We start from the raw sequence: 17,680 nt of genomic DNA, 5'->3' as shown, positions 1-17,680 counted from the left end.
GTTGCTGGAACATTGCTTTCACAATTATCACACAGAAGAGATTCTGGAAGTAATGAAAATGGGCCATTTAGCCTATATTGCTGTTTGAAACAAAGGTCATGTTTTTAGCCAAAGTTGTTGTTACATCAGGAGACTGATGTCATGTACTGTACTGTAGCTTAGGTTCTTTCAAATAATTAATCCTTAAACAATTTAAAGATAAAAAACATTAAATGTTGCTGATGGAATCTGATTAAATTTGTTTAATTTTTAGTGGATAGCACTTTAAATTAGACAAATACATTCAATTAGAATTTTTTAAAACCTTTAATAGATTATTCTCTTATAGATAAAATAAATGTTTCATTGATTCATTAACAATATAGTCTTAGAACGTTACTGAGGTATTTAACCCCAAATTTATTGTTACATCTTTGTTAATATTTTTTTAGATACTTTTAGAATTCATATTTAAACCAGCACTTTATAGCTAAAGTCATCTGTTGTTTCCTTGTTTCCTATGTATGGCAATAAGATTTTAGTGAACAGTCTACTGGAACTACAATGCCAGTAAACCCTGTTTATTAATGGGGAGTACTTTCTAAGAAAAGGATGCTCTGAATTAACTGTCAAGGACTTTGACTGACATCGTACTGTACAACGAATTTTTAAGTCAACGAAACATTCAGTTGCTGTCTTTGAGATCTCTGAGTTTTAATGAAAAGACATACTTCAACACTCAAGTACATTTTGACATTAATCACTTTTACTTGTTAGTTTAGACACAGCCTTCAAACTGCACTTTCAAGGTATTTACAGGTCTCACAAGAGCACCCTGTTGTGTCTTTGTTGTGTCTTTGATGGTATGTAAAGGCACATTATTGAATCTTGCATTCTTTACACAAATATGCTAAACACAAATAAGGTAAAGTGAAGCCTAGCACTTTATTTTAGAGCCTACTTGGATTAATACTGGTCCTGTCAGAAAAGTAACTGAAATGGGAATTAAATGCCAGGTGTTCAATGCCAACAGAATAAATAATGTAAACATGCACCCACATGATATATTTACATAATAACAAAAGTAAATAATTAAAAGCTTTGAAAGTGGCTAACAAAAAAAGCACTTTTTACTCAAATATAAAGAAAGCATAAAATCAAGTGCCTTGTTAAAGTATAACCAGTTGTGCATCATACATTTTTATTCAATGACCTGGAAGAAGGACAAAGTTGTGGTGCCACAGTTCTTGGGTCTTCATTTTGAACTTACTGAGGGATCGTTCTGTGAGGGTTTACAATACGTTTCCCCACCCACACGTACACATGGGTTTTATACAGGTGCCTGCTCGTGTCTGCTTGTTTGTGTGCTTCTGTGCTTGTGTGTGTGCTTCTGTGTTTGTGTGCTTGTGTGTGTGCACTTGTATCTGCTTGTATGCTTGTGTGTGCTTGTGAGTGTGTCAGCTTGTGTACAGTACGTGCATGGCTGTGTGTGTGCACTTGTGTGGGTGTGCTTGTGATCTCATTCCATCCTGGCTATAGTACCTCCTTGAGCCCTATGCTTTCCACACCAGCTCAGTTGCACAACAGAGAATCTCCACAGCACCACCTGCTGCTCAAAACAATCAGCCTGATGAAGCTTCAGGTTTCTGCAATCTCAAGAATACCCATAGTGACCAGTACATCATTTGGATTTTATACCCTTAAAATAAGAAAACAATTTTCTTCCTGTTCTTAAAAATTTGTCCTCATAAGTATGTTTGACAAGTTAATTTGGCCATAGAGGTAGTATTTTAATCAAGAATTAAGAATTAAGCAAAACCTTGTTGATGCAATCTGTGAAGACTGCCATATTTGGGGAACTGAAATGTGACAGGAAGGTACAGAACAGAAGGATATCCTATGAAAACCTGAGATCTGACAATTTCATTAATTGTTTATTTTTTTAAGTCGCATGGCTGTTTCACAGTGTCACCTCAGCTTGTGTCTGTGGCACTTGGCAAATGTAAAGTATCTGAATTACAGAGTGTGTTTTCACCGGTGTTTATAATAGCCTAGGCATTGCTCTGGATTTACTGGCTCTAGCTCCAGTGCAGCTCTAGCAGGTCAGCACAGGCTTCAGCCTGATCAGGATCCCCAGCTCCAGCCTGACTCCAGAGCTGATTAGGGGCTGATCAGGATCCCCAGCTCCAGCCTGACTCCAGAGCGGATTAGGGGCTGGTCAGGATCCCCAGCTCTAGCCTGACTCCAGAGCGGATTAGGGGCTGATCAGGAACCCCAGCTCCAGCCTGACTCCAGAGCGGATTAGGGGCTGATCAGGAACCCCAGCTCCAGCCTGACTCCAGAGCTGGACAGGAGCCCTAGCTCCATGTTCCTGCTCTCGGCTTTGGAACTGTTCTGACTCCGGTTTGGAATTTGGATCAAGTCATTCATTCACAGAGCTGAGCTTCAGTCTTCAGACCTTCAGCTCCGGAGCTCAGCTGACAACAGCTGGCCGGCTTCGCTCCAGCTGCGCAGCCCCGACGCTCAGCCAACCCTAGTTTATAATACGCTCATTTCAAATTAATGGAGAACTATTTCCTTCAGATTTCAGACTCTGTATGTCTCCCAGTCTTGTGGTGTATAATTTTCTTTCTAATAATTTCTCTGTGAGTGCCTTGCAACATGTTTGCATTAGAACCTTGGGAACTAGGAAGCAAAAACGAAAGAAAAAGTACGATAAGAAGCAGAACATGAACGTGGTTTAACATTTTATTGATCGAGTGAGTGGCTAAATGATTTATTTATTGGCTGGTCTGGAAGTTCCTGGAGTGCGGAATCTAGCAGATATCCCGGATGCACCTTACGGACCCCACAGCAGGCTTGTCGCTCCCCCAGTCGCTGAACCGCCTGTACTCTCCGGGCCTCAGGAAGAACTGCCTGCCCCGGTAGCTGGGCTGCTCATAGAAGAGCCAGTAGCCCTCCATCACGTTGCAGGAGTGGATGTCACTGCTCGGGAAGCGGTCTCTGACGGAGGGGCAGTCGTCGGTGAACTCCATCATCTGGCCGGCAAACTCGGGTCTCTCGTACATCCTCATCCGGTAGTGCCCTCGGTACTGTGTGGGACAATGAAACGACTGTCTTACTGCAGCGATCCGAAAACGTTCTGGTTACATCGCGGAGGCGGGACCTCAGATCCATGTCGGGGACAGCAGAGTCTGCCAGTTCTCCTGCCATCTGAGCTCTATCTGACATAACTGAAGAAGATCATGGTTTAAAACTGGCAGAGCACTGGCCGCCTAGAAGAGGAGCTGAGGACCCCAGTTTTAAGTGTTTATTATGGGTGTATCCCTCCTATATTATACCATATATACTGTATGCAAATTAGAAAAATAAAGACTGTGTTGTAATAGCTAATAAGTAATGTGTTTGCTCTTTTCTGCAGTCAAGATGAAAAATTTAAATAGAGGAGTACAGGTGGCATTTCATGGAAACTATGAGTCACATGTGGAAAGAGGGTTTGGTGAAGAGCCTGTACGTCGAGCTCTTTAGGGTTCAGAAAATATTTTGGAAAATGTGGTAGATGTTCACTGACAAGGAAAACTATGTACTGTAGCTTAAAACACAGGCAACATAAAGATCTCCTTTGAAAAAAGAGGAGTTAGACAGAAGAAACAGTTTTTAACAATCTGCGAGACAAAATTGACTATACAGTAAAATAAACATTAGAAAGCAGCATAAACCTTTTACAGAGATATGATTTTCCTTGGGTGAGAGCTGAACTAGACTCCCCAGTGTCCTAGAAGCCTTCAGGTTAGAAGCTACTGTTTGCGCTGGTACATTGTTAGGGCTTTGCTAAAACACTTGCCTGTGGAATCATGCGACAGGACCTGATGGAGTCGTTGTAGCCCATCCAGCGCTGGTAGTCGGGATACTCGCCCCTGCGCAGGAAGTACTGGTAGCCCATGTAGTCGGGGCGCTCGTACACCATCCAGCAGCCGCTCTCCACTCGGATGGAGTTGCAGCGGCTGAAGTAGGAGTGCATGTCAGCGCAGTCGCTGCTGCACTCATAGGAGCGCCCCCCGAAGTTCCTGTCCTCATAGAAGATGATCTGTAGCAATAGAGCACACCACAGATTAACTCAGTTCGAGCCCCGTAGAAGCCGAGACTTGCTTTGCACTAATTTTGTATTTAATTTGTATCTGTCAGAAAGTGTCATGTAATTACCTTCCCCATGCTGAGTGATAGTCTTGCAGATCGAGCTCAGTAAAAATGACTAATGAATCTCAATTTATAACAGATTGCTGAGGCCTCCGGCATTCATATGCTAATCGTGCGGCTGCTGACAGTTAACACCTATGGGCTTTATTTACAGTGGGTTTAATTGTGTCAGATCTGCTAGATCAACCGTGAAACGTATCAGTAACAAGCACTTTTGTTCCACCACATGATCTTCTTTTTCAATATAAAGAGCTTATCAAAGCTTTAATTTTTGTTTCTGGGGTAAGCAGGATCCGCCGTACGCTGCTGAACTGACTGTGGGCACAGTTCACACTGACAAACCCCTCGTTAGCGGCGCACGCGTTAGCGTTTCGGGGCTCAGGGCAAGGGGAGCAGGCCCTTGCACACACAGCACCCAGGTTTGTGAGTCAAAACGAGATTTTGTCAGTGAAAATGTTTGAAGCACAAGTGAATAAAGACACATTGCATTGCATAGTTCTTAAACTGGCTGAGCTACCGCATCTCAACATCCACTTGTATCTCACTGGGGTCGCTGGATTTCAGGAAGACGCCTGCCGTATTGCTCTCGAGATGTTTACAAGATAACAGGAGTTATTATCTTTAACAAATAATGACAGTGAAAAGTTTCACCGCAGTGTTAGAACTGCGTCAGAAGTGTCAGAAGTGAGGGATTTGTAGTGTAAAGTAGACAGAGAAATCAACTTCCAAAGAAATATTCTCAAGCTCAGAACAGGACTCAATGAGAAGAGGTCAGGGAAAAATCCTGTAGTACTGTGTTACTGTGTAACTGTATTACTGTATTACTAAATTACTGCATTACCATTTATTGTGTTACTTTATTACTGGATTACTGTTACTAAATTACAACATTACTGTATTAACTAAATTACTGCATTACAGTATTATTGTGTTACTGCATTACTGGATTACTAATTACTGCATACTGTATTATTGTATTATTGAGTTATTGTATTACTAAATTACTATATTACTATATTACTTTACTTCTTATTTTAAGGTCTTCAAAATGTAAATTGTTGGGATTAATGCTAAAATGCATTAATTTCAAACACTTTTGAATTAGCATTTAACACATTTAGAGTAAACACCACACTGGACTTGGTGATTAATTGATGTCTAATCCCAGTCTCCCAGTTAGACATCACATAAATGAGGTGTCATTAATTGAGGTGTTTTTAACCCAGGTCTTCGTCAGGCGAATGATTTATCTCATTCCTCGCAGTAGTGAGGGGGTCTGGGCAGCCTATTCTCACAGCTAGAGTGCGAGACATATTAAATACTTCACACATACTCAGTCTCTCGATCAAACTCTTTAGGATCTTAACAAAACACTGGAATGTAGATTTATCTGAACCTTTATGTGCATTTAAATTAAGAAAATAATTCTGTGCTGCCTTGTGTTCAGTCTTAAGACCCTGGTTAAAAATGCAACATGCAACACTTCAGCATTCAACGACTTTAATGGCACGTTATTTACAAAACACGTACTGGAGCTGTGCTCGTTAATAGTCAATGACACGTCTGAAAGAGCCAACTGTGGCACATGTCGCACACCAGTCACGGTATCTCCGGTACTCCCCGGGTCTCAGGTAGTACTGCCGGCCCCTGTAATTGGGATATTCGTAGAAAATCCAGTAGCCGTTCATCACATTGCAGGAATAAATGTGCCGATGATGGAAACGATCCGACACACAGGGGCAGTCATCCAGGAACTCCATCATGTGTCCGGCAAAGTCTGCTTTCTCATAGATCTTCATTCTGTACAATCCCCTGTACTGTTGCGAGAAGGTATTGGAACAAAAATGTAAGTAAGAAGCACTGCAATGGATGTGTTGAACTAATTCTCACAGCCTGACCATACACACAGGGCAATACAGACAGACCTGGCTGTCCTGAGTGGATAGGCTCAGTGACCACAGCTTGACCATAGACACAGGGCAATACAGACAGACCTGGCTGTCCTGAGTGGATAGGCTCAGTGACCACAGCTTGACCATACACACAGGGCAATACAAACAGACCTGACTGTCCTGAGTGGATAGACTCAGTGACCACAGCTTGACCATACACACAGGGCAATACAAACAGACCTGGCTGTCCTGAGTGGACAGGCTCAGTGACCACAGCCTGGCCACAGACACTGGACACAGACAGACCTGACTGTCCTGAGTGGACAGGCTCAGTGACCACAGCTTGACCATAGACACTGGCCACAGACAGACCTGACTGTCCTGAGTGGACAGGCTCAGTGACCACAGCCTGACCATAGACACTAGTCACAGACAGACCTGACTGTCCTGAGTGGACAGGCTCAGTGACCACAGCCTGACCATAGACACTGGCCACAGACAGACCTGACTGTCCTGAGTGGACAGGCTCAGTGACCACAGCCTGGCCACAGACACTGGACACAGACAGACCTGACTGTCCTGAGTGGATAGGCTCAGTGACCACAGCCTGACCATAGACACTGGCCACAGACAGACCTGACTGTCCTGAGTGGACAGGCTCAGTGACCACAGCTTGACCATAGACACTGGCCACAGACAGACCTGACTGTCCTGAGTGAACAGGCTCAGTGACCACAGCTTGACCAAAGACACTAGTCACAGACAGACCTGACTGTCCTGAGTGGACAGCCTGTGCTCCCACTGACAGCAGGGAGAAGGACAGAGACAGAGATGCACTTCATGTTACACTGCAAAAAATAAAAAATAATAAATCTAATCCCAGAATTTCCACACCTGCCATAATCATAATAGCTCCAATCCTACTGGGAGAGCAAAGGGAATAAGCCTGCAGCCCAGTATATAATCTCCTATCAGAGCCTGAAAATTTGAAAAGACAGAGCCAATTTAACACTAAAAATGTATCAAATGGAAACATTTATAAGCTCTCTGTCAAATGTTTAACCACCATTAATCAAAATGCAAATTAGAATCTTCCGCATTCCCTACTTTAACAGACACCAAAAAGTCAGATTCAGAATCAGAAAATCATTTTTAGTTTCAGAGTACATCATGTATCCCTTCACAGAATCTTTGCAGTAAAAATAATGATATTTGGTCTACGTTAGGCATGCTGTATTATTTAGCAAGGGCTGTGGTGTAATGGTCTGGGTTCCAGATTCCCCAGCAGAAGGTCATGGGTTCTGATCCCAGGTGGGACAGTGTATCTGCGCCCTTGAGCAAGGTCATCCCCACAAACCACTCCAGCACATTCCCTGCTGTAGGATCGGGTCTCTAGGTCATCGCTGTGAATGAGAATTTGATCTCAGTTGACTTACCTGGAAAAATAAAGGAATAAAACCCCTCAGACAATCTGATTCACTGATGTTACACTATGCATATGCCACAGTAAGTGTGCTCTAGATGAGAAAATAACTGGATGTTCTTATTTCAGGTAATGCACAAGCGCCTGCACACCGCCAGCTGTGCCTCAGATCAAGAGCACTGGAGTGACTCACCATTGGCACCATGCGGCAGGACCTGATGCAACTGTTGAAGCCCATCCAGCGCTGGTAGTCGGGATACTCGCCCCTGCGCAGGAAGTACTGGTAGCCCATGTAGTTGGGGCGCTCGTACACCATCCAGCAGCCGCTCTCCACTCGGATGGAATTGCAGCGGCTGAAGTAGGAGTGCATGTCAGCGCAGTCGCTGCTGCACTCATAGGAGCGCCCCCCGAAGTTCCTGTCCTCGTAGAAGATGACCTGTCGGGCGATAACAAACAGCGATACATTAGCATCCAGGCTATGAGCTCGAAAGGAAGGGAAAAAGTTAAAATACTTCTGGTTAAACAATCCTGGACAAAACTGAACCCAATATGAACTGAAGTTAATTTAAAAGAGGCCCTGCCTTTCCCATGGTGAGAGTTGGTGAGTGCTCACATGCATTGGCCTTAAGGTTTCAGAGCTTTTTATAACAACTCCTGACAAACAACTGCATTGTTATTCAAATTTGCACAGGGGCGTCGGTCAGGGCAGAAGCACATGTTTACCTTTTTGTTGGAACACAACAATATTGGTTCTGAAATATGGATTTGCTGTTGCAGAACAGCAAATATAATTAGTGTTTTGGTGTTTCAACATACAGGAGCAAAGGAAAAGACTAGTATAGTTTACAGGCATCCTCAGCACAATAGAAACAGAATGCCATAGAACATCTCTTTTGCATTAAACCTGTTGTATCACAGAAAGTGTGAGAATTCAGTGCTTCAGCTCACCTGCAGTCCAAACACATGCATATACAGAGCTCCAAAGAAAGCCTGCATTGGTCTCCCTTTCCATTTCCCATTCTCATTGCCTAGCTGTTTTTTTTCTCCCCATGGGGAAAGCAGATTGTGCAATGAAATCTAAAAAAACATAAACGCTGAGCTGCCCTGGACCAGTTGTATGTGTCCAGATGGCGTGCTCTCCCAGGACGTCACTAAATCCTTCAAGCACTGTCTCTTATTATGTAGGTTTTGAAAAGTAGCGGTGGTTGGTTTTGACTTCCCTCTAGAGGGAATGTTCACGAATAGGAATGCTCAGAGAAGACAGCAGAGCAGAGGCTGACACCCAGCCAGCGGCGACAGTCACTGTGGTCCCTTCTTTTCAGGAAGAACCACAGTGACTATCAGAGGGATGGAAAGCTTGTCAGTCAGAAGAGAAGTTGAGATTTGTTCTTCCACTCCTTTTGTTCAACATTACCAGAGCTCTGCGATCACAATACCGGGTCACGGGTCAAAACAGACTGTGGGATGTACTGTAAATGGATGTTTGGGGTGGATAACAGTAGCAAGTCATTCTCACACAGCTGCACCTAGTCATCATCATCATCAGACTAGCTCCATAAACTGAACTCAAACGCCTGCCCTCACATTCATCTGCTGTATCCCTCCTCCGCCCCATCTCCACCCTGTAGCTGCCCCTTGGTCACTCGGTCTGAGAGGGTCTCAAGCCTCTTCGTCCTGTGGCCAGGAAACCATCCCTTAACCAAGTGGGTTAAGCCAAACTTATCTCACCAGGTATTTTAAGCATTCACCAGCATTCAGCTCAAGGATGTTGTTGTCCCTATTAGCACTGGAGATTAAGCGGTAGCTTTCTCCAAACAAAAGGGTAAGAGGCACACCTGAGGGCCTGAATGAATGGAATTGGAGAGGAGTTTCGGGAGGATGCCTCTTCTACCGGGAGATTTCAAACAAGCCAGGGAGACGGCCTTGCTGTCTGAAGGACAGACAGAAGGATGTCAATCCGGGTTACTGCCGAGGCCAGTTAAAGAGGTGTGGGGAGCTCTGCTCAGATCCAGCTGAATTGTGCTGCAATTACTCCAACTGATTTGCACTACTTTGCAATGAAGGAAAAACACATTTAAGATGAGCACCATAAAATATACGGAGTAAATTCACCCAATCAGCACAAGAATCAAAGTAGAAAGAAAATGCTTGAATGAGTCCATTTCATTCTGCGTTGGTGACTCTCTTCCCTCTGGACCAGAACATTGTGCCGCAAGAGATGCTATGCTTTGAATGAGACCATAAACCAGGGTCCTGGCTTCTTGGACATTAAAGTAGTTCCCATGGCACTGTTTTCAAAAGAGTGGAGGCGTTAATAGGCATTGGGATCCTTCAGGATGAATAGCACTACAGAAATGCAAGTGATTACAATAATATTGCTTAAGGTTAATCCTTAGTTATACCCGACGAAACAACCAAAATTTGTAATTGACCGATTCATACTTCTTGTTCTCATACACCTGATACTTAAAAGCACAAATGTGAGCTCCAGTCCACACAGTGGGAGAGCATCAGGGCTGGAATTGAGTTAACTTGCCATCAACAAGTTGAGCAAAATTGGTACCAGCCTTTTACAGTTCGTGTTTGTGCTCTTAAAAATTTGGATTCTCAGTTTCCCTGGTTATGCTGTGGCATATACTTTTGTTCTTAATTACTTAATGCAAGACCAAATTTAAATTATATGTAAAAAGCAGTATTTCAGACAGTAGAAAGGACTAAGTTTGAATTTGTTATTCTATCATAAGGTGGTTCACCATGACATATTTGCATAACAAGAAACACAATTGAAAATACTATATATATATGTAATGATTCATATATTATTTAGCATTGTAAAAATCTAAAATAAGTTAATTAAGCAATTATTTTTTTTCTAAAAGCAAAAGTTCTCTAATAAAAAAGACAATATGCCAGGGAGTATGCAGCTTTGGACCCCACATAGATCCCAGGGGAACCCCTTGAAAAAAGTCTATGGGAAAAATGGAAGAAGCAGTTTTGTTTCTGTTGTTGCCATGTGACCACTGTGAAGTATGCAACTAGGGCACGAGCCTCATGAGTTATTCTATCACAGATCTGCACACTTCACTGGACTGAAGAGAAATTAATATTAGGTAAAGACAGGTTCAGTCCAGCGGGAGAGAGTCTCTCCCTTCTTTAATAGTTTTGATTTGTAATATAATTCAAAGACCCTGCATGTTGTATTTCTCGTGCCTAGTGTATTCACAACACCGTAGACAGAGCTTTTTATGTCTGGCATGGAACTTGAGCTAAAAGTTCTAGATAACGTAATCACAGTTACAAATGAGAGGGCCATGTTCCAAAACCAGATTCCAGTCCAAGTTCATTAAATCAAGAAGGTGTAAATGGATGTGAAAAACAGGCCAATCTGCAGGAGCAGAACTGACTGGTGAATGCTGGGATTTCTGACCATAAATCACCTCTGACTTTATGAGGGTGCCTGTAAGACTCTGATTTGGTACATTATCACCAGCTGTGGTTACCCTGTGTTCACCACTTGTGTTCCAATGAGATTTGAAATCACAGTTAGAAAACAAAACAACAGCATTGGTAACCTATTGGGCATCTCCCATAAAATTGTCTCTATATGACCTCCCTTGGTTTTCTTTCTAAAAGCTCAAGTTGGTTCACTAGCTATCACTCAGTTCAGGTCATCACTAAGACTCTCATCCTGGCAATAGGGAGGTGAGGACTTGTGTGTACCTTCCTCCAAAACATGCATTGTGGAGCCAGCCCACTCTTTTCACATCACAAGCCCTCAAGTGTCTACACCTGGATTAGTTATGATCTGGATTGTTTGTATTCCTACGCTAAAAGAAATTATCATCTGACATTTTTTGGCACAGCAATGATGTTTTTTTCTTCCAATAGAACTCTGTCACCCCATCCAAGCTTCAAGCGCTAACTCAAGAGAAAATAATTATTTCCAATTTCTCTGTAAAAAGAGTTATCAGTTGAGTATTGATACACCAGTACACTAAAAGACAGGTCAGAAATGCGTGAGGTATTTCAATTGTTTATTGTAGTTTCAAATTGCAGTAGGAGAAAGGAAGATCAGAACTTTAAAAGTCCATCACTCTCCTGAAGGAGCCAATAGTAGCGCAGCTGGCGCCCCAGTCGCTGAACCGCCTGTACTCTCCGGGCCTCATGAAGTACTGCCTGCCTCTGTAGTTGGGATGCTCGTAGAAGGTCCAGTAGCCGTCCATCACGTTGCAGGAGTGGATGTCACGGAAACGGAAGCGGTCGTGGACCGACTCGCAGTCGTCGGTGAACTCCATCATCTGGCCTCCGAAGTCACTCCTCTCGTAGATCCTCATCCTGTAGGAGCCACTGTACTGTGTTGGCAAACCAGAGGAAAAAAAAGGTGTAAGGCACCCATTGCGGAATAAAAAAAAAGCATGGACCTGAACTGTCTAAGCAGCTGTTGAAGTGAAATGATGTGATGAATACAATGCATGGAATATTAGTTATTAGGTTTACTTTTTTATTTTGTTTTATATGAGCAGGTTTTCCGAGAAACTTTATTCAAAGAATTTGATTTGAACAGCTCAAAAACCTCCAAGAAATAGTTATCTAGTTTTAAGTTCTGAAACCACCCACAGATTGCCAGCTATTGGGTTTAGAATGTGAGAGTGATTTATATTAAAAATATATAATAATTTTTTTAAATAAAATTTCCTACACAAAGAGACTATTACACTTCAGACTTTTCTAAAAGAATTTCTAAAATCATTCTGATTTTACTTTTTCCTCCTATAAACAGAAATTGGCTTTGTAATCATTATATTTTCTATCTTCCATTTTTTTTTCCATGAAAGTGTTTACAAAGAGTCCTGATGAATTAACTGATGACAGTTAATTTACAGAAGCAAAAGTTTCCTTATGTTTTATATAAGCATTTTTCTTGGTGAAAGAGTAGCACCAACAATACCTTCATACATTCTGCAGCATTATATAAATCTATAAAATGCTTTTTCATCCTTTTTCACAGGCTAAATGAACTAAATGTAAATTGTATAATTATTTTAGCTGTATTTCAGGTGTTAAAAGCACCTTTTAAGAAGACATTTACTGTTTTTTACCATTTTAAATAAACCATACTAAAGTGAAAACACAACACCCTGTTGTATATTTAGATTTTGTATACTTACATGTATACTGAGATTTTGGTGTGTTGCAATTAATTTCTTGCATTTTGCACATTCTATTTCTCAGTGTTTCAAATGCAAAAGCATGCACTTATTTTTAACTTACATGTGGGAAGACACGGCAGGACCTGATGCAGTCATTGAAGCCCATCCAGCGCTGGTAGTCGGGGTACTCTCCTCTGTTCAGGACGTACTGGTAGCCCATGTAGTTGGGGCGCTCGTACAGAACCCAGCAGCCGCTCTCCACTCGGATGGAGTTGCAGCGGCTGAAGTAGGAGTGCAGGTCGGCGCAGTCGCTGCTGCACTCATAGAACCGACCCCCAAAGTTCCTGTCCTCGTAGAAGAAAATCTGCAGAAAGGGAAAACAATATTTCTTGTTTACACTAGAACACAAGACCAGTTACAAACAAGAGGGGGGCCATCTAGCCCCTTTGGCAATGCGTAGAACCACAATAATACATAGAACTACATTATAACATGCAGAAATACATGCAGTGATAACTACTGCAAGTAGAAGAAATAGTATGAGTCATGTAAATAGCCATTATCAATATTTTAATTGCACTGTACCTTAGCCATGGCTGGAGTAGACTGCTCAGGTGCCATCGAACCCCAGAGCGAGTCTTTATATAGATATCAAAAGCTTTACAGTGCAGTAACTATTGTTTGTCAGACTCAATGCTTTTTCCAGTCAGCAGCACACATGCTTTATCCCTCATGGTATAGACAGATAACACCACAATGCAGCACGTTAATCTCGGCGGGGGCTTCGGCTTGAAACTCAGCAAGTTTGTATAGGCAGAAATGAAGCGAGAGGTCAGTGGCATGCACAGAGGATAGAAAGTGTACATCAGGGCGGGTCTGCAGATGTCGCATGTCTATTGTCTGTGTCTATAGTGTCCTGTGTCCTGGTGCACCAGAGCTAAACAACAGATACACACAGGAAACATCATTTTAGAAAATGAATTAATGATATAGGTGTTACTATGTAAGAGCTAAGATACACTATGTGTTTATATCAAGTGCACTGTGGGCAATGCAATGTACTGAATTTATTTTCCATTCCCTCCTCCACATAAGACATCTGTAATAGAAAGGGTCTCCTTCTTGCACTAGCTAGCTAATAAACAACACAATATAAAGTTGAACTCTTATCTCTGGAAACAATCTGCACAAGCAAGAAACCCCTTTAGAAACCTTCAAGGTGGGAGGAAACCAGACCTCCCAGTAGAAATTCACATGAGCCCCACGAAAAAATGCGAACTACACATAGACAGGCCCTCCAGTTCAGAATCTAACTCAGAGCCCTGGGGGTGTGAGGGGGAAATGTTAACCATCATGCCACTCTGCCACCATGCACAGCATACATACTGGTGGGAATGTATGAAGTTATTGTGAAAGAGCATTGAAAACTGGGAACAGAAGGCACATCTTAACACAAAGGGTGGTAGAGTTCCACAACAAGCTGCTCAGGCAGGCTATCAAAGCTATCAAAGCTGATAGCCTGGCATCTTTTCAGAAATGGCTGAATGAAATCCTTGAACCAATTATCTACTAATTATCAAATGATCTACATGGTCTCCTCTCATTGGAAGCTGTTCTCAAATTGTTATAAAATTGGCAAAGCTACTTGAAATGAGCTAATAACTAGACACCTCTCTGCACTGGTGTCTCATTATTGTGAGCAAAAGATGAAAATACTGGTCACACAAGTAAACTAACAGAAACCTCACATAATTCACATATAGTTCTTTCATAGTAGCTCTACACTTGAAAAGGGGAAACCACATAACTCAAACCTGTCTCCACAGGGCAGAGCACTGGGAACACGTTCATGCTGCTTCTGGTTCTCAGGCACCATATGACTAAGCAGTATTTTGGCATTTCAGATGTGATCAGAGACTTTTAAATCACTGCAATGTGTCTTAGTTGTAACATGGAAAAGACATTTATTCAACATAGATTTCTTCATTATCCTGTCATGTTTTGGTGTGCCCCATGAGTCCACTACAGGTTCCTTATATATGATTCACGAGGGTAAATTGATTGACAGTAAGATGGAAAAATTAGATGTACACCATTAAGCACATTTCTTTAGTTCCATGCACTTTTACCAGTGTTACAGAATTATTTTACAGCTATTAAAAATCCTTTTAACATACACATAAAGCTCAAACCAGCTCTTTTCTGGTCAGTTTTGTACATTTTTCTATCACATACAATTATTATTTAATTGTTCGGGAGATTAATGATGGTGCACAACACCACAAAAAATGTGTAGGGTTGTGGTCCCAGCAGTCACAAGTCAGCTCTAGTGCTGCCTTAACACCACATAAAGGGGCGGAGCGGTGGCACTGTGTAACGGAAGAGTTCTTTCCGGACCCTATGCAGACGACACGATCCAGGGTAAAGTGAGAAAACACGGGGAAAAAGGCATGCGGGAGTCGGGAATGGAAACAGGGGGCGTGTCCATGGTGCGCTGGTGATCGGGAGAGGTGTGGCCGAAGCAAACAATCCTGAAGAAAGTCCAAGAGGGAATCCAAATGGAGGCAAAAGTCCAAAACCGGGCGGGCCATCCAAGACAAACAAGATTTAAAAACGGGGACCGGGACCGGGACCGGGACCGGGACCGGGACTAAAACCTTAACGGGACCAGGCGTTTCCAGGTCCCGGACTTGCCTGGTACAGAAACCAGAGCAGAGCCCGGAGTAGAGTGAGCGCCTGGCTTTTAAGGAGAACTGAAAAGGGGGCTGGAACAGGGAGCAGGTGCGGGAGATGAGTGGAAAACAAGGAAGGGCTGGAGCGTCCTTAAGAGGAGGGGTTGACGAACGTGACACACTGTGGCTAAGGATCTGCACCTGTGGCTGGAAGGTTGCAACCTACTGGTGCTTCAGTCATGTGAAGTGAGGGAGCAGCAAGGTAGGTAATTTTTGGAATGATTGGAATAATTCATGTTTTTTATTTTAAAGAAGCAAAGGAAACAATTCAGTGTTTTATATTTTACGTGGTTTATTACTGTTACAGTAAGGTTCCCACGCTAGTTGAAGTCCATGATGCGCCGGAAGGAGCCGATCCTGGGGCTCATGCCTCCCCAGTCGCTGAACCTCCTGTACTCTCCGGGCCTCAGGAAGTACTGCCTGCCTCTGTAGCTGGGCTGCTCGTAGAAGAGCCAGTAGCCCTCCATCACATTGCAGGAGTGGATGTCATGGTAACGGAAGCGGTCGTAGACATTGGGACAGTCGTCCATGAACTCCATCATCTGGCCTCCGAAGTCTTCTCTCTCGTAGATCCTCATCCTGTAGGAGCCTTGGTACTGTAAGCAGTTAGAAATTAATTACAGGTAAATCGGATTTTCATTCAGGCAAAATTTGCATGAATTAGAAGCAGGCATCAGGCATTCAGAATGAAATGAGCACGGTAACATGAAATTATTTTCAGCAACCAATGTGCTATACTTATTTCATAGGTGCAGACAAGAGCTGCTTCTGTTTGCTTGGTTTGCTTAGCTGTATGAAATGTGAACACGTAGCACAGGATCATCTCAGTTCACAAATTGAACTCAGAAGAACAGAAAACAGGTTGCAGAAGAGATGACGCTATGCAGCCCTGGAACATCTGGATCTGGAACATCTGTTTGGTTGCTCAAAGATCTTATCCAGCCATTTCTTGAAAGGAGCCAGTGTACCAGCTTCAATAACATGACTGGGTCGCTTCTTCTAGACAAGCTCATCATTTTATTCTACATGTAGTGAAATATATTTGCTAATATTGACATAATAAACTGGGTCTTTTTCATTGCATAGTAACTGCTTTTGTGTCCTGTCCCTCATTGTATTTCTTCATCTGTCTCTTTCTCTGACTTTGCATCTGTTCATCTGATGCAGTGATCCACAGTTTCTGCTATTAGTGAGTCTGTGGTCATACACACCAGGAGAACATCAATCCACAACTTTTATCTTCTTTAAGAGCACTGTTCAGTATCATTTGCTCTACGGGTCTTGCCCTCAGTTTAGCTCTAGACAGGCTAAAGGAATGATTGCAACATGGCTGTAACTCTAACCCTTCTGCAGCACTGATGAGCATACCTAGTGGACTGCAGAACTCCCATTTCAGATTCGGCACAATACGAAGCAATCAGGCAAATCAAATCATTCAGGCAGTTCACAGCACCACTGGATCAGCATCTGGTTTGCCTCTGCTTCCCCCCCCCGCTCACATGCTCCCACTTACAACACAATGAGCTCACAGCATTCCACATGCGCAGAATGCACAGTGTTCACTGGGACAGCAGTTCCTTTCTAGAGACAAGAAGGAAAAAGAACTTACATGAGGAATGAAGCGACAGGACCTGATGCAGTCGTTGTAGCCCATCCAGCGCTGGTAGTCGGGATACTCGCCCCTGCGCAGGAAGTACTGGTAGCCCATGTAGTTGGGGCGCTCGTACACCATCCAGCAGCCGCTCTCCACTCTCATGGAGTTGCAGCGGCTGAAGTAGGAGTGCAGGTCGGCGCAGTCACTGCTGCACTCATAGGAGCGCCCCCCGAAGTTCCTGTCCTCGTAGAAGATGATCTGAAATGAACAAGTGCAATTATTTTGTCAGTCATCCTGTAACTACTGACAGTGTTACTCAGAAATGTACTTTACAGTGCAATACCTTTGCTGAAACCTAAATAAAGCAACGGGGGCTTGAAAAAGAGAAGTATGCCCTGAGTTTGTGAAGCCTATGGTGGATCTCTGCATTTACCTTCCCCATCGTGCAGCTCTGCCGGGTCTCTGCTTACTGCTCAGCGCCTCCATCTCTGGGCTTTTATAGGACCAGCTGTGTGATGGCCACGCGCAGGCCTTTGTCATGCAAATGCATGATTTTAAAGAACCACTTCTCTGTGTCAGTGGCGGGGTTAAAAACACGGGATTATGATTAGCTGGCCCTTCATGTGTCCAACGTTGACCTTGTTGTTCTTCCTCAGTTTCTACATATTCATCAGTATTCGTAGGGGAAAAAAACTCTACTGTCGCACATACTG

General features: G+C 43.1%; 3 protein-coding genes and 1 pseudogene across 3 annotated transcripts; all 4 read right to left on the bottom strand.

The window, feature by feature from the left end:
• Nucleotides 1–2,795: 2,795 nt before the first annotated feature.
• Nucleotides 2,796–4,191, bottom strand: LOC148822330 (gamma-crystallin M2 pseudogene; annotated as a pseudogene).
• Nucleotides 4,192–5,720: 1,529 nt separating this feature from the next.
• Nucleotides 5,721–8,081, bottom strand: LOC148822329 (gamma-crystallin M2-like). The gene is made up of 3 exons (XM_088930625.1): nucleotides 8,073–8,081; nucleotides 7,685–7,927; nucleotides 5,721–5,993 (listed from the first exon to the last, which is right to left on the bottom strand). The coding sequence occupies exons 1-3, from the start codon at nucleotides 8,079–8,081 to the stop codon at nucleotides 5,721–5,723; spliced, it is 525 nt and encodes a 174-aa protein (XP_088786751.1).
• A 3,489-nt stretch (nucleotides 8,082–11,570) lies between these two features.
• LOC148822328 (gamma-crystallin M2-like) lies at nucleotides 11,571–13,262 on the bottom strand. Its single transcript, XM_088930613.1, has 3 exons — nucleotides 13,227–13,262; nucleotides 12,763–13,005; nucleotides 11,571–11,843 (listed from the first exon to the last, which is right to left on the bottom strand). Exons 1-3 carry the CDS (start codon nucleotides 13,260–13,262, stop codon nucleotides 11,571–11,573), a joined length of 552 nt encoding a protein of 183 aa, XP_088786739.1.
• A 2,431-nt stretch (nucleotides 13,263–15,693) lies between these two features.
• Nucleotides 15,694–17,409, bottom strand: LOC148822327 (gamma-crystallin M2-like). The gene is made up of 3 exons (XM_088930618.1): nucleotides 17,401–17,409; nucleotides 16,983–17,225; nucleotides 15,694–15,969 (listed from the first exon to the last, which is right to left on the bottom strand). The coding sequence occupies exons 1-3, from the start codon at nucleotides 17,407–17,409 to the stop codon at nucleotides 15,694–15,696; spliced, it is 528 nt and encodes a 175-aa protein (XP_088786744.1).
• Nucleotides 17,410–17,680: the final 271 nt, after the last annotated feature.

Source organism: Atractosteus spatula, chromosome 13 (assembly GCF_055471065.1).
Source record: "Atractosteus spatula isolate fAtrSpa1 chromosome 13, fAtrSpa1.hap1, whole genome shotgun sequence".
NCBI lineage: Eukaryota > Metazoa > Chordata > Actinopteri > Semionotiformes > Lepisosteidae > Atractosteus > Atractosteus spatula.
Note: the sequence above shows the minus strand (reverse complement) of the source record. Positions and strands in the feature narration are given on the sequence as shown.